We start from the raw sequence: 15,758 nt of genomic DNA on the forward strand, positions 1-15,758 counted from the left end.
TAGATCAGGGGAAGGCACTCGACCGCGCGGCCCAGCGGGGGGCTGTCGTCTATGTCTTGTTGGGGGGCCTGGTGGATTGGGGTCTCGCTTTCTGGAGCAAGAGTCCGGCGCTGGTGGCCTCAGGTGGCGGTGGCTGCTGCTTCTGCTGCCGCCGCTTTCGAGAGCCCAGGAAGGAGAAGAGAGAGACCGTCGGGGCAGCGAAACATTGGACATGTGTCAGCACATCTGGGGAATAGATCCTACGAGCTCGAGGGGAGATTTGCTGGAACAATTCAAACTGCGATATTGATCTTGGGGGTGGTAGTCACTGGCCGGCTTTGGGGTGGGAGTGCGTGTGTGCGAGCGTAAGAGAGTGTGTGTATGTGTGTGTGTGTGTGTCTGTGTGTGCGTGTGTGGTGGCGGGCTCCCCCCTTCCCCTTCCTTTTTTTTTTTTTCCGTCGAGTGATGCACTTGGAATGAGAATCGGAGAATGGAAATAGTCTGGGAGGTGCTTTTTCTCCTTCAAGCCAATTTCATCGTCTGCATATCAGGTATGGAACAAATCGGATTCGAAAGAAGGTTGTCTTGTGTTGTGTAAAAAATATGGATTTTGTCTTGGGTAAACACCCGTGGAGGAGGAAAGGGAGGGCACCTGTCCGCTTAGGGGTAGGGAGCTATGCGGGCTTCCCCACCTGCAAAACTATGAGCGCCTCTTCCCTTCTGTTCCCAAGAGCGCTGGATGCGAGTAAGGAGGGGAGGGGGGGGCGGATTCAGTTATGTCGGAAGGATTGAGGTCGAGGGAGGAGGTTGGAGCAGATGAGGGAGAAGGTGAGTCTTGATTCTCCATTAATTATCGGTTAGAGAAATCCAGTGTCTATATAAATCCCTCAGCAGCCCACCCCCAACCCCTACCGTATCCCAATCTCCCGGGCTTCAAAGTTCCCAAACTCAGAGCCTTGAAGCTGGCAAAATGGACGCAGTGCCCTGCCCCTCTATGTAGTCACTTTGGAGAGACTGCGGAGGATGCGGGGATTAGATCATGCCGGCAGAAAATTGTTGGGAGGGGAGTAAGGGTGCATGTTCTGTGTGTGTGTGTGTGTGTGTGTGTGTGTGTGTGTGTGTGTGTGTGTGTGTGTGTGTGTGTGTGTTTCTCCCAGATACAGAGAGAGCAGGCAGGAACTAGCGTGTTCCTGACTGAGGAGCTTACCTAAACCTCCACCCCTCCTTGCCCACAAAACAACCACTGAGTCTTTCCAGGATTCCCAATTGCTGCTGCTGGGTAGCTCGGGTTGTCCTGTCCTGGCCTTATCTCTCAAATCTCAGTCAGGCAAATGGAGCTGTCCAGAGCTATAGTAATAAAAGGGAATAGGTAGCCTTAAAAAAAGAAAAAAAAATTAAAAGTAGGGGTATTCAGGTTGGAGGGATGAGAGGGTAGAGGATTACCTAGCAGTGAGCTGGTTAATGAAATGTTACTCAGATGGCTGGGGGAGAAAGGAGCCTGCCCCTGAAATACTGTAGAACTTGATGCTACCCCTCTCCTCCCAGCCTTACCCAACTGCTGCTGCTTCTCTCTACCCAATGCACACCTAGTTATGTGTTGGTAGTTTTCATTTACAATTGTGTCCTTGATCCCCGTTCCCATGCTAGAATGGGAATACAGCCAACTTCCCCAGTGGCCTGAAGAGAAATAACCCGTGGCCTCTCTAACCAGGCACATCTGGAACAGAGGAGAGGGGGTTTGGATAATACTCCTCCTCCTACCTAATCCTGTCTTAGAGAGCTTGAGCTCATGCTAGACCTGGTGAAATAAAACATTAACTCTCAAGCCCTGTTCTTCAGTTTCCTCTTCCTGCCAGTGTGAAAGGGGTAGGGGTGGAAAGCCTCCCTCCTCCATGCCCTCACTCCTATTTTTCATTGACAATCTGACCAATGAGTTCGCTTTTGTTGAATTAAAGTAATGGATTTTTTTACCCATATTCTTTCATTTCCCTAGGACCCCCCCCCCCCCATTTTGTCTTGCTGCATCTGGGTGGATAGTAAGGGAACAAGAGCTTGTTCTATAAGTCAGTCTCTCCAGGAATGGTCACATATACATGTATGTTTATAATATATGTAAATGCTTACATATATGCATGTATAAGTAGACACACACATATATACACATATATCTCTTAGCCAATCTTTTCATATCTCTCCCCAAATTTTCCTTTTTGACTCTCTTCTTTCCAAAATATTTCACTAAAGTTACAAAGATGTCTCTCTAAGACCATCACCAACCCTCTCCCTTGCCCCCCCTTTCCCCAATCTCTTCCTCATAAACAATTTTCAGTTTCTGGCAAGTACAAAGTCCAATTTCTGCTAAGACTTTTGATGAGTTAACATTCATCCAGATCTTTGGTTACCTCATCTTGTTAGCAAGTCACCCCTTTGAATTCCCCCATACTTACACACATAACATACATTTCTTATGGTGATCATACATAATGGCCTGCTGGAAAAAAGAAAAGAATCTGTGTATATTCACATATGTTGCCCTAAAAGAGTATGGAAATAGTATATAGTATTAATAGTATATGGTTAAAGCTACATTGTGCTTCGTATGCAAACAGCTAATGCATTGACAAAGAAGGATAAGGAGTGTTTTCAAGTAAGAAATGGAAGTATTGAGCACATGGCCTTTCACACATATTCACTAAATAATCATCATTGATGTATTATGAGGGAATAAAAGTGTAAGCAAAATTGCTAGCTATTAGCTTAATATGGAAAACTAGGTTATGGTTCCAAATGCCTAGTTAGGTCCTGAATTAATTTGCCCTTTATGAAGCTGTTTAGACAGAGATGTAGCATTATGCCTTGCACATTTATGTATTATACACACCTACTTTAAAGACCCATTATTTTTAAATGGCTAAGGCATTTGCCTCTCCTACCTCTTTGCCTCAGCCTAGCTGCTTATCCAATTACATCCTTTTATGTCAGCATTCAGGAGGGCACTGTAATTGTGATTCACAATTGCCACACTTTGGGGTGTTCTGACTCCTCCCTTTCCTTCCCATGTGACAGCTTTGGGATATTGCTGGTGAGGTTGGGAAAGGAGGGAGAAGGCAGAAGTAGTACATGGGGACTGTCTGAAGAAATGGGACTCAGGGAGAGACTGGTGCGTCTTTCCTATCTTTCCATGATTTGCAGTTTTAATTTACTTAGCATAGATAGGGATACACTAAAGGGAACACAGTATTACCCAGGGAGTCAATCTTGTTGATTTTCCCCCCTTCTTTCTCTCCTTTCCTTCTTTCCCCTCAGTGTAGTGAGTTGCCAGGCAAGTAGTGAACCTAATGTGCTGTGTTGGTTTATTGGGTCACTGTGCATCAATAATTGATGCATTGGCATGGTTTGCTGTATTATTGAGAAATACCAGACCAGGGAAAGGAAGCACAATTCTGCAGTGTAAACATGCTAAAAAAGAAAACCTTAGTTGGAGATTTAGGCCAGGGGTGAAGGACCATTGATTTAGCTGTTTTTAGTCAAGTCAGGAAGCATTATTAAGCACTTACTGTGTGCCAGTCACCGTGCTAAGTTCTGGGGAGACAAAGAAAGAAAGGCAAAAAGCAGGACCACTGTTTCCTTTGGCATATTTGTTGTTTTTTTGCTTCTTAATCTCAGAAAATGAGGCACAGAATGCTTCCCCCATCCCCCACACCCCTGTGGAGCCCTTTGAAGTTACTGCTCAAGATAGAGACCTTGGGCTTGTGTGTTCCAGCGATGTGCAATAATATGCTTGTGATAAAAAAGAAAAGAAAAAAGAAAACATCAGCTAAGGGGATCAAAAGCCCTGGTTGGCTTTAGCTAGTAGTTTAGTAAGTAGCATTTGGACCTGTGATCCAGATGTCATCGATTTCAGTCCCTTAATTACTCCCCAGCAGAGAATGATGAGGGAGGGCTATGGAGTGGGAGTGCTTCTGATTTCACAATGAAATAAAAGTGCATTCAGCTGAAAATGCAAGACAGAGAGGATCTGTGAAGGGGAAGAAAGAAGCAGAGATTGTTTTCCTCTGTGCTATCAGGAGTTCCAAAAGAGCAGTTCAGATGAGTAGAATTTAGGGCCCTCCAGCTATGGGAAAAGATCTTCTGGCTGTAGAATATTTACCCCATTTAACTCACAGAAAACCACGTGTCCATTATGTAGCATATCCTCACTATATGTGATGAAAATTCAACCTCGCTTGGAAGGGATTCTTTCAATTTTTAAAAAAATTATGATTAGTAGGAAATAGCATCAGCACTTTAGTCAGAGTACCTCATTTCAAGTTCTACTTCTGACCTATGTGACTTTAGGGCAAATCATTTAATACCCCTGAATATTTGTGTTTGTTTCTGTTGTTCAGTCCTATCCTACTCTTCATCACTCCATTTGGGGTTCAATTGGCAAATATACTGGAGTTGTTTGCCATTTCCTTCTCCAGCTCATTTTACAGATGAGGAATCTGAGGCAAATAGAGTTAATGACTTGTCCAGGGTCACATGACTACTAAGCTTCTGAGGTCAGATTTGAACTCAGGTCTTTCTGGAACACTTTATTCACTGATAGCCAAACAAAACAAAATCATGAATTGACCATGTCTGAAAATCTGTCTTTCTGAGCCTTTAGCCCATTACTTCTCAGGTAGGAGGGGGGTATCATGCCTCATTATCTGTCCACTGGAGTAATAATTTGTCATTGCATTGATCAGTGTTCTTAAGTCTTTTCAAATGATTTTCCCTGAGAATGTTGTAGTCATAATGTAAATTGTTCCCCTTCCTGCTTCTATTCACTTCACTACATAATTTCATACAAATCTTCCCAGTTTTCCTGAATCTATAGCTAACATATTATTCAATTATATTAATATAGCATAGTTTACTCAGCTATCTCCCAATTGATGAACACCACCTTTGTTTCCAGTACTTTACCATGACAAAAAGTACTATAATGAAAAGTTTTGTTCACATGGATCCTTTTACTATTTCTTCTATTTCTCTAAGACATATTACTAGTAGTAGTATTGACTGGGTCAAAAGATATTCATAATTTAATGACTTTTTGAGTATAGTTCCAAACTCCTAACCAGAGTGGCCCAACTAATCCACAGCTCAAACATTCACATGCCTGTCCTCCTATATCACCTACAATTGTTCTTTTCTTTCTCTTTTTGTCATGTTCACCAATCTGATGGGCATGAGGTGAAATCAGAAAGTAGTTTTAAGTTATATTTCTCTTAGTAGTAATTGAGAATATTTTTTCAGATATTTGTCAATAGCTGGCTTTTCTACTTATAACTTTATTTTCTTATCATTTTTCTTATCATTTTTCTATTGGGGTATAGCTCCTATTCTTACATATTTGAATTAGCTCCGTTTATATCTTATATATATAAGACCTTGACAAGAGAAACTTGATGCAGAGATTTATTCCCCTAGTCAACCATTTCCTTCCTAAATTTAACTATATTGGTTTTATTTATACAAAAAGCTTTTCAAGCTGATGTAATCAAAGTTGTCCATTTTATTTTCTGTGATCATTTCTACCCCTTATTTGGTTAATTCTTCTATTGTCTAGTTGTGACCTCCTTTCCCTGTTTCTCTATTTTTTAAAAATCTGAGCCTTCATTGATAAATCATGTATCCATGAGAATTTATTGTAGTAAACAGTATAATATGTTAATATGTTGATATAAGCCTAATTTGTAACAGACTGATTGCTAGCTTTCGAATTATTTTTTTAATGAAGCAGTAAGTCATTACCACAGTAGTTGGTATCTTTGGATTTTATCAAACACTATGCTACTACATTTGTTCTTCTTGAACCTGTGTACATCACCTGTTCCAACGGTCAACTTTTCTATTTTATAAGAAATACTAAATGATTTTGATTATTACTGATTTATGCTATTATTTAATATCCAATATTGCCAGGCTCTCATTCTCCCATTTTTTTCATTATTTACATTGAGATTTTGATTTGTTGTTCCTTCAGATGAATTTTGTTGTACATCTTTTTAACCTTTACAAAAGTGACCCTTTGTTACTTTTAATGGTAGACCCTGCAAAGTAAATTAATTTAGGTAATATTTATGTAATTATATTGGTATAGCCCAATCATGAGCAATTAATAACTCTCTAATTATTTGTGTTTATTTCATAAAGGGTATTTCATACTTAGAGTCACGTAATCACTATGTGCATGTTTCAGTTTGTGGATTCCCAAATATTTTATTTATTCTTTCTTTTCTTTTTTTTTTTTTTTGGTGGGGCAATGAGGGTTAAGTGACTTGCCAGGGTTACACAGCTAGTAAATGTCAAGTGTCTGAGGTTGGATTTGAACTCAGGTCCTCCTGAATCCAGGGCCAATGCTTTATCCACTGTGCCACCTAGCTGCCCCCATATTTTATTTATTCTGTAGCTAACTGGAATGCAATTTTGCTTTCTCTTCCTGCTGTATTTTCTTGGTAACATATATAAAGGCTGATGATTGAGGTAGATCTATTTTAAATCCTGGTATTTTGCTTAAGTCATTAAATAAATTAATATATTAAGTAGACAACTGTATCATCTGCAAAACTGATCATTTTGTTTCCTCTTTGTGCATGCATTTTCCCCTAGGTTTAATTTTCTTTTCTTATTGCTATAGCTAGCATTTTAAGAAGAAATATAATAAAATAATAGTGGTGATAATGTCCATACTTGTTTTACCCCTAGCCTTATTGGAAAGACTTCTAGCATTTAACTACCACAGATAATGCTAGCTCCTGGTTTTAAATAGATACTATTTACCATATTAAGGAAAAGTTCATATATGTGTATATATATACACATACCTACATATATGAACATACATATGTATATATAAATATATGTATACATACATTAAATTTTGTCAGAAGCCTTTTCTCCATGTATTATATTATAGTAGCTGTATGAGTTTTATTGTTTTTAATATAAACTGCATTATTATCATCCTGTATCTATAATGTTCCTAATAATGAAAAAATCCTGCATGTTCCATATAAATCCACTTGGACATATTGCATAATTTTAAATATATTACTGTAGCCTATTTGCTAATGCTAATTCATTCAATATTTTGTCCCTATAATCATTAGGGATATTGATCAATAGCTTTCTTTCTCTGCTTTGACTTTACTGGTTTGGGTATCGAGAACATATTCATTAATGTTTAGGAGGAATTTGAAAGCAACCTTTCTTTTTGTGTTTTTATATGATACTGAAATTAATTTTTCTTTGCATGTTTTATAAAATTCACTGGTAAATCCTTCTAATCTTGCCCTCCCCCCTGTTTTGGGAATTCGTTTATGAATTACCTAATTTCTTTTTTTCTGAAATTGCATTATTTAAATTATATACTTCTTTTTCTGTTATTTTGAACATTTTACATTCTTAAAAATATTGATCCATTCCATTTAAGTTATCAGTTTTATTGGTGTATAATCAAGCAAAATACTTTCAAAAATAATATTCACCTTCATTTCATCAATTCTTTTCATTTTAAATATTTGTAATTTCATTTTTTCTCTTTTGAATCAGATTAGCTAATAGTTTGTCTATTTTTATGTGTTGTAAACATCTAGTTTTATTTGTTAATTCAAATTAATTGGGAGCTTTTTTTCCTTTTACTTTGTTAATGTCTTCTTTGATTTTCACAATTTCTAATTTTGTGTTTAATTGGGATATTCTAATTTGTTGTTTTCCAGTTTTCTTTGATTGCACACTGAACCCATTGATCTTTTCTCTTTTCTTTTTGAAAGTGTTTAGAAATATATATTTAAAAATTAAAAAAAAAACTTTCCCTAAGGACTTCATTGCCTGGATCACATAAATTTTGTTATTTTTTTTTTGTTGTTATTTTCTTGGGTGGAATGGTATATTGTTTCCATGATTTTGTTCTTTGATCAACCAATTCCTTAGTGTTCTTTAATCAATAAATTTAGTATCCAATTATTTAGTCTTTTAATTTTAAAAGTTTGAATCCTTTCTTTAAAGGCCCTTTCATGGTTATACTTGTGTTTGCTAAATAATATGTTTACTATTTCAGGGTTTGGGTTTATTTTTTTCATTTCTTTGAAACTTTTATGTCCTAATTTATTTTTTCTACTAGTTTCATGTACAACTCAGAAACATGTATATTCCATTCTATTCTTTTAAAAAATTTTTTTTCTTTGTTTTTTATTTTTATTTTTTACAGGGCAATGAGGGTTCAGTGACTTGCCCAGGGCCACAGAGCTAGTAAGTGTCAAGTGTCTGAGGCTGGATTTGAACTCAGATCCTTCTGAATCCAGGGCCAGTGCTTTATCCACTATGCCACCTAGCTGCCCCCTCCATTCTAATCTTATCACCAGATAGCTATTATATCTAGTTTTTCTAAAATTCTATTAAGGTCCTTACCTTGTTTATCTTTTTCTTTGAGGATCATGCAAACGTTTTTTGGAGCTATTTATCACTCACAATTGAATAAAATTTATTTTAAGTCCTCAGAAGCTATGCTAATGGTGGTTATGTTAAGTATTGATATAGTTTCATTTTCTATGGTGACTTAAACATAATGTAGTTTCCCAGTTTCTCTCTTTTAATTATACCTCTTTTAAAAAATCAGTGTTACTCCTGAACTTGAAATTTACCTAAAGCATAATAAATCATCCTTTAGCCACCTCCACCCCATGTGAATCTTTGTTTCAGTTATGTTACTTCATAAACAACATATTGTTGGATGATTCTTTCTACTCCATTCTGCTACCCTCATCCATTTCATTTCTGAGGCCATCTCATTAATGTTTATAGTTATGATTATTAATTTTGTTTTACTTCATCATGTCTTCATGTTTTTTCCCTCTTCACTGACTCTTTACAAAGAAGATGGTTATAAAAGAGGGATATAATCAAAAGAAGTGATCTGTAATTGAAGTAATCTTCCACTTCTATATACATGCTCCTTTCTCCCAGACTATGATTACTGGTTCTTCCTTTTTCTTTAGATTCTCACATTTATGTGCCACCATCTGAAATTGAAGTCTCTTTGGCTTGTTCCTCCCCCAATCTGCCCTCTTAAGCTTTTCTTTTTTCCCTCTGTACTTTCCGTTTACTCTCTTGGGTTTAAGGTATTTCTACCCTAACCAAACCCTTTCATTATATATATATTTGCATGTGTACCTGTTTATTTTCTTTTCTCCTCTTTGGATGAGTGAACTCCCTGTTATGTCTGCTCCCCATTACCTTTCTTCATCTGTGTACTCTTCTTGATGCGTGCACTAATTATGAGGAATAGTGAGGTTTTTACTCCTTTTTCCTTATTTCTTCATCAGTGTGTTCTTTTTTCCCTTCCTTTCCTTTCTTCTTAAAGCTATAAAAACAGAAAAACAACAAAAATCTCTGAGCCCTTTATTTGTCATATTTAATTCCACCTGTGATTCTTAAAGATGCTAGGGTTCTTAAGGGATGCATTTCTTCTTCCACTATTAGAATGTAAATGCTTTTAAAAAAATCATTTAGTCATTTCCCAACTGCTCAAATACATTTTCCTTTCTGTTTCTCTTGACTCTGTGTTTGCATTTCAAAGTTTCTGCTTAACAGTAATATTTTCATTAGGAATGCATGAAAGTTCTTTATTCCAGTAAAGGTTCAAATATTGTCGCTGACACATATTGTTTGTGTAACTGGGAAAAACACTTATGGTCTCAGAAATATAGGTAACTCCTTAAAATGAAAAGTTACAGAAAATGTGTTGACCTGCCTTGGTAGAGGGAATTTCCTCACTATTAGCTTCCAATGAAATTACAGATCTAGCATATATCCTTATCCACCTTATACCCCTATAGTATTATATGTCTTGTAGAATAAATTGTTCTTGGTTATACCTCTTTTTTTCTGAATATAATATTCCAATATTTTCTCTGCTCTGAAATATTTGCTGCTAAGTCTTGTATAATCCTGACTGTGGTTCCTTGGTGCTTGAACTTTTTCTTTCTAATTGCTTGTACATTTTTTTCCCTTTGACCCGGAATCTTTGGAATTTGGCTTTGACAATTTTTGGAGTTTTTATTTTAGGGTTTCTTTCATTAAATGACTAGTGGGCTCCTATTTTTTTTACCTCACCTTCTTGCTGTAATAGATTTGGTCATTTTTGCCCCTTTCTACTTTCTTGAAATATGTTATTGTCTTTTAGGGGTCATGGCTTTCAGGGAATTCAATGACCATCGAATTAGCTCTCCTGAACCTATTTTCTAGGTTAGTTGTTTTTCATAGTGAATTAGTCTTATGTTTTCATATATATATACACACACACACACACATATATATATACATACACACATACACATATATAGTATGCATATATACATATATAGTGTATATATGTATGTGTGTGTGTATTATATATATGCCACTGCAAAAAGAGCTGCTATAAATATTTTGTACAAATAGGTTCTCCCCACCCCTTTTAAAATCTCTTTGGGATACAGACCTAGGTGTTAAAGGGTATGCAGTTTTATAACTCTTTGGGCATAGTTCCAAATTGCCTTCCAGAATGGTTGTCCTTGAACTGGAATCCCATATGGCACCTTTTCAAGTGACATCTATTCTGAATGTATTTTTCTGTTCTGAGGTGGTTGAAGTAGCATAATAATATTCTTCTTTGGGTTTCTTGATCATTATACTATTTGCTGCCCTTTAGTGATCTTTGATGGATAATATGTTGGTGAGCTAGGATTATCTGTAACCCTTCAAATTTTATATTAATTAAACATTCCCCAAAATGCTTTTCTTAAAGCAACCCTTTGAGGATGGCAGTGCAAGCATTATCATCTCCATTTTATAGATGAGGAAATTGACACTTAGAGAGGTTAAGGAACTTTTCCAAGGTCACATAGCTAGTGTCAGAACTGAGATGCAATAACACTTGGAAGTTTTTCCATTAAATACAAATTAAATATCTTTGTTTACCTGTCTTTGATGTGTGGGAGTGTGGATATGAAGGTAGGAGGTATTTTGGGTTTTTATTCAGACATAAATTTTACTCACTATTCACAGCTTAATTAAATAGCAGCTTATACTAATAAAATGCTTTCCTTACAACACTCTTGTGAGGAATGTGATCTACTACTATGATACTACTACTACTACTAAATTATCCCTTCCATCTTATAATTTTCCCCATCAATAGGGTTTCAATATATCTTGGGTCAGCATAAGAAATTAAATGGGAATTTGGGGGAGTTTTGCGGAAGTAACTGATGATGCATGAATGCTAGCAGATGACACAGAAAAAGTTTAGAAACTCAGAAATGGATAAAAATGTGTAGTATTTTATGATATAGCCTATGGCCAAATAGGTAATGCAGATTTTACAATAAGGTACAGTAAAGCCCCCATAAAAGAAAAAGAAGACAATTGAGACCTCTTTGGTATGAAGAGAGGGTCAAAAATTTTACATGGATTTTTCACATCAAAGGGGTACATCACCCCTTCCCCGCAAAGATGTGGAAGGAATAACACCACCACCACCCTTACCACTACCATTACTTACTACTATTACTACTACTGCTGCTGCTTCTTGTACCAGCAATTTACAATTCAGAGTGACTTATCCACAATCACACAGCTAGGGAGTGGCAGAACCAGTATTAAATGCTAGGCTTTATTATTCTAAAATCAGTATTCCTTTCCTCTATATGGCAGTGTTAATGGAGTCTCTTTTTTCATTCAGAAGGAATGGTGATATAAAGTACATGCCATCATTCTATTGCCAAAGCTCTGTATATGACTTTTTCTTGTGTCCCATAGTAGAAACTGAGCTCTTACCAAATCAGGTTATTGTAGTTTTTGTGTCATACTCTTTGTGACCCCATTTGGGGTTTTCTTGACAGAGATACTGGAGTGCTTTGTCATTTCCTTTTCTAGATAATTTTACAGATGAGGAAACTGAGACAAACAGGATTAAGTAACTTGCCCAGGGTCACTCAGCTACTAAGTTTCTAAGGTCAGATTTCAACTCAGGAAGATGAGTCTTCCCAATTTCAGGCCCAGCACTGTTTCCACTGTTCTATCTATGTAGCTGCCCCATAGCAGGAGACTCTATTAGAAAGAGAAGGATGGGAGGCAGTGTGGTGAACTAGAGAGGGTGTTGAATTTGGAGATAGAGGATTGAGGTTAAAATCCTGGCTCCTCTGCTTATATATGACTTTAGACAAATCATCCTATTTCTATGAGCCTCAATTTCTTCATCTGTAAAATAAGAAGGTTGGACTAAATGGCCTCCAAGGTCCCTTTTAGCTCTAAATCTAAGATCCCTTTTTTTTTTTTTTTTGGCAGGGCAATGAGGGTTACACAGCTAGTAAGTGTCAAGTGTCTGAGTTTGGATTTGAACTCAGGTCCTCCTGAATCTAGGGCTGGTACTTTATCCACTGTGCCACCTAGATACTTTAATGATACCACAATTTAATTAGCAATGGTGGAATATTTTCCATATTGAACACAAGTACTGATTAGTCCCCTCCCCCTCCTCCCAAGGTCTGAGTTAATCCACTTAGTCAAGCTAGCTCAATTTTTCTTTAAATAGAACCAGGTAACATATGTGTCTAGTGAGTATCTGTGAGCATTACTAGGCAGTGGCATTATTGTTGTGTCCAGGTGATAGATGCCAAACAGCTGGATAGGAAGTAGAAAATTCAGTCAATTATCTGAATACCATAGGGAAATGACATGAAGAAAAGAAACATTCAGGTAATAGAATGTATCTATCACTCTTTATCTATATACTGTACTCTAATACTCTAGTACTCTAAAAAAGTGTCTCAAACATGACAAAATGTAAATAGGATTGTGGATGTGTCTCTGAAAGGAAACTCATAGGCCATCTAATCCAACTGCCTTATTTTTACAGGTGAGGAATTGAGGCAGGGAGGTTCACTGATTTGCCCAAAGTTACACAGGGAGTGACAGAAAAAAAATATTTTGAACTTAGGTCCTTAACTTAAGTTGGTGATCCTTCCCTTGTACACATATAAAGTGTGGTTTACAATCAGTGCTTTTAGAGAAATTAATAGGAGATAGGTTTTCCCCCTCAAGAATATTTGTATGGTCATCTCATTGTCATTGATAATTTCTTCAAATCCAATTTATTTCTAATTATATAAGGCAGTTAAGTGGCACAGTGGATAGTAAGTCAGTCAATAAGCATTTATTAAGCATCTGCTATGACTAAATTCTGAGAATATAAAGGCAAAAAACAATCCCTACTCATAAGGAGCTCAGAGTCTAATGGACAGATAACATGTAAACAATGATCTATGAGCAACATATATATAGACATAGACATATATATGTGTGTGTGTGGTATGTATGTGCATGTGAATGTATATATGTGTATATGTATATATGATAAACTGGGGGAGTAATCTCAGAGATAAAACACTAGTATTAAGAGGGAATAGGGATAGAACATTGGACTTGGAGTCAGGAAGATGTGAGTTGGAATCCTGTCTGAGACATTAACTAGCTGGGTGACTCTGGGAAAGTTAACTCACCTCTCTCAGCCTTAGTTTCCTCATCTTTAAAATGGAGATATTAATAGCATCTGTGGGGTTCTTGGGAGAATCAAATGAGATAAAATATAAAGCACTTTGTGAACCTTAAAGTGTTATATAAATGCCAGTTGTTGTTGTATTGCTGGGTCTTCAATCATTGAGTTGTTTCACCATCATGCGTCTGATTTGACATCAATAAAGCAATTGTTCTTCATTGATATAAAATGTCAATGGAAAAAAAAGAGAGAGAAAGATGTTAATGTGAAGAAGTGTTCCACCAATTCTGAGTACTTAGCAGTGTAGTCATTGTAGGTTTGCACTGTTAGGAAACTGGATGCCACCATTTTGTGTAATCTGTCAATTAAGAATATACTTAATGCCTAATACTATATGGATAATATAAAAGAAGTGGGAACATGGTCTCTGTTCTTGAAGACTTTACAGACTAGTTGGGGATGGGGGTGGGGTTCAAGGGACAAAATATATGTATAAAATGCTGGAGAACTAAACAGGATAGACTACATAAAGCTATTGAACAGGGATTCTTAAACTCTTTGTATCATGAACTCCTTTGGCAGTCTAGTGAAGCCTGTGAATCCCTTCTTAGAATCATCTTTTTCAAATAATTTAAGTGCATGGTAAATTTTATTTAGAGATTAGTGAAAATGAAAATGTGGTTTGTTTTTTTTCCCCAATCTGTCTCATTTGAAAATTTATGGGGTGCCCTATCTCTGTCCCAAATTTTAGGGAATTTAGCTGGGATTTCTAATATATAGTTACTTAGAAATTAGAAACTAGTGCACCAGTTTTGGGCATTAAGCATTTATTAAAGCATATTAAATATTAGTAAAGAGAGAGAGAATGGGCCACATAACTGCCTCCTCAGACACCCTAAGCCAAGAGTGAGAGTGAGAGAAAGTCACCTTCTTGCAGTTGGAGGAGACGGCTCTTACACACTGCTTAAAGCTAATTGGCTAGCATCATTCAAATCTATTGGTTTACTGGACTCGAGGGTGGTTCATGAACAGTCTGTGCTGAGGTCAGAGCCCAGAGGACAGACCCTCTAAGGGGCAAGGTTTTTAGGTAGGTGTGGTTTTAACCTCTATTGTCTGTATTCACAGTTCAAGGTCCAATTTGACTGACTCTGGGCCAGTCTTAAAAGTTCAGGCAAGGCTTTCTGGGTTAGACCCTTGAGTGAGGGGAGGGGGCTCTGGGTCCCCCAGAACCCAATTATTTTCTCACAAATCCAAGTAAACAGATCTTATGAAATCTATCCATGGACCTTTTAGGGGTCCATGGACCCAAAGTTAAGAACACCTGTTATAGATCAGAAAAGGGAGAGATCAAGGCAAAATGGAGCAGTCAGTATTTTTATGAAGAAGGTGGGATTTGAGCTGGTGCTGAAGGACAGTTATAGTAGATATTTATATACTGCATTATGTTCTAAGTGATTCTTGAAGACATTCCGTTTCAGTGAAGGTATTTTCCTGTGTTAGTAAAGTGAGTTTCCTCACCTGGGAGTTCCCTATTGCAATGAAATCATAGGTTTGGTTCTATCACATTATTAGAAGTCAGGGAGAGAGAGGGGAGAGGGAGGGAGGGAGAGAGAGAGAGAGAAAGAGAGAGAGAGAGAGAGAGAGAGAGAGAGAGAGAGAGAGAGAGAGAGAGAGAGAGAGAGAGGGAGAGGGAGGCAGAGGGGAGAGAGATGGAGGGGAGGGAGGCAGGGGAAGGAAGGAGGGAGAGAGGGGGGTAATGAAAAAAGGAAAGTTGGATCTATTTTTATAAACACATTGATGATCACTTAATGGAGGAATTCTGCGTATTCTTTTTAATTATCAAAACAGTGAAGGTTCAAGTCTCTTGACCTCTCACCTTGGAAAGCTTATTCTTATTTTTAGGAAGCATGGAGTAGTAGAAGCAAGATTTGCAGTCAAAAATAAGAGTTTGGATATAAGCATTGACATTCATTTAGCTGTGGAAATACTATTACTCTGATCAACCAGTCAGTTAATCAGTGAACATTTACTGTCTTTCCATATGCCAAGTGCCTGGGAGATAAAGGCAACACTGAAAATAGGTCCTGCTTTCAAGAAGCTTGGTTTGCTTACCTGTAAAATGGATAAAATAAAATGTTTTCACTCAAAGACTACTCTGAGGAAAATGTTTTTTTGTTTGTTTGTTTGTTTGTTTGTTTGTTTTTTAGTA

At 37.1% G+C, this 15,758-nt stretch overlaps 1 protein-coding gene across 2 annotated transcripts in view; it reads left to right on the forward strand.

Moving 5' to 3' along the window:
- The first annotated feature begins 409 nt into the window (after positions 1-409).
- The window catches only part of CA10 (carbonic anhydrase 10), a 715,328-nt gene continuing 699,979 nt past the window's right edge, over positions 410-15,758 (forward strand). The window contains exon 1 of one of the 2 annotated variants that reach the window (XM_043963595.1): positions 410-530. In XM_043963595.1, coding sequence (XP_043819530.1) covers positions 470-530 — 61 coding nt within the window. In that variant the 5' untranslated portion in view covers positions 410-469. Of the gene's footprint in view, positions 531-689; positions 808-15,758 lie in introns of those variants that run through there. The other variant, XM_043963596.1, reaches the window with a different exon arrangement.

This window comes from Dromiciops gliroides, chromosome 4 (assembly GCF_019393635.1).
Source record: "Dromiciops gliroides isolate mDroGli1 chromosome 4, mDroGli1.pri, whole genome shotgun sequence".
Lineage (NCBI taxonomy): Eukaryota > Metazoa > Chordata > Mammalia > Microbiotheria > Microbiotheriidae > Dromiciops > Dromiciops gliroides.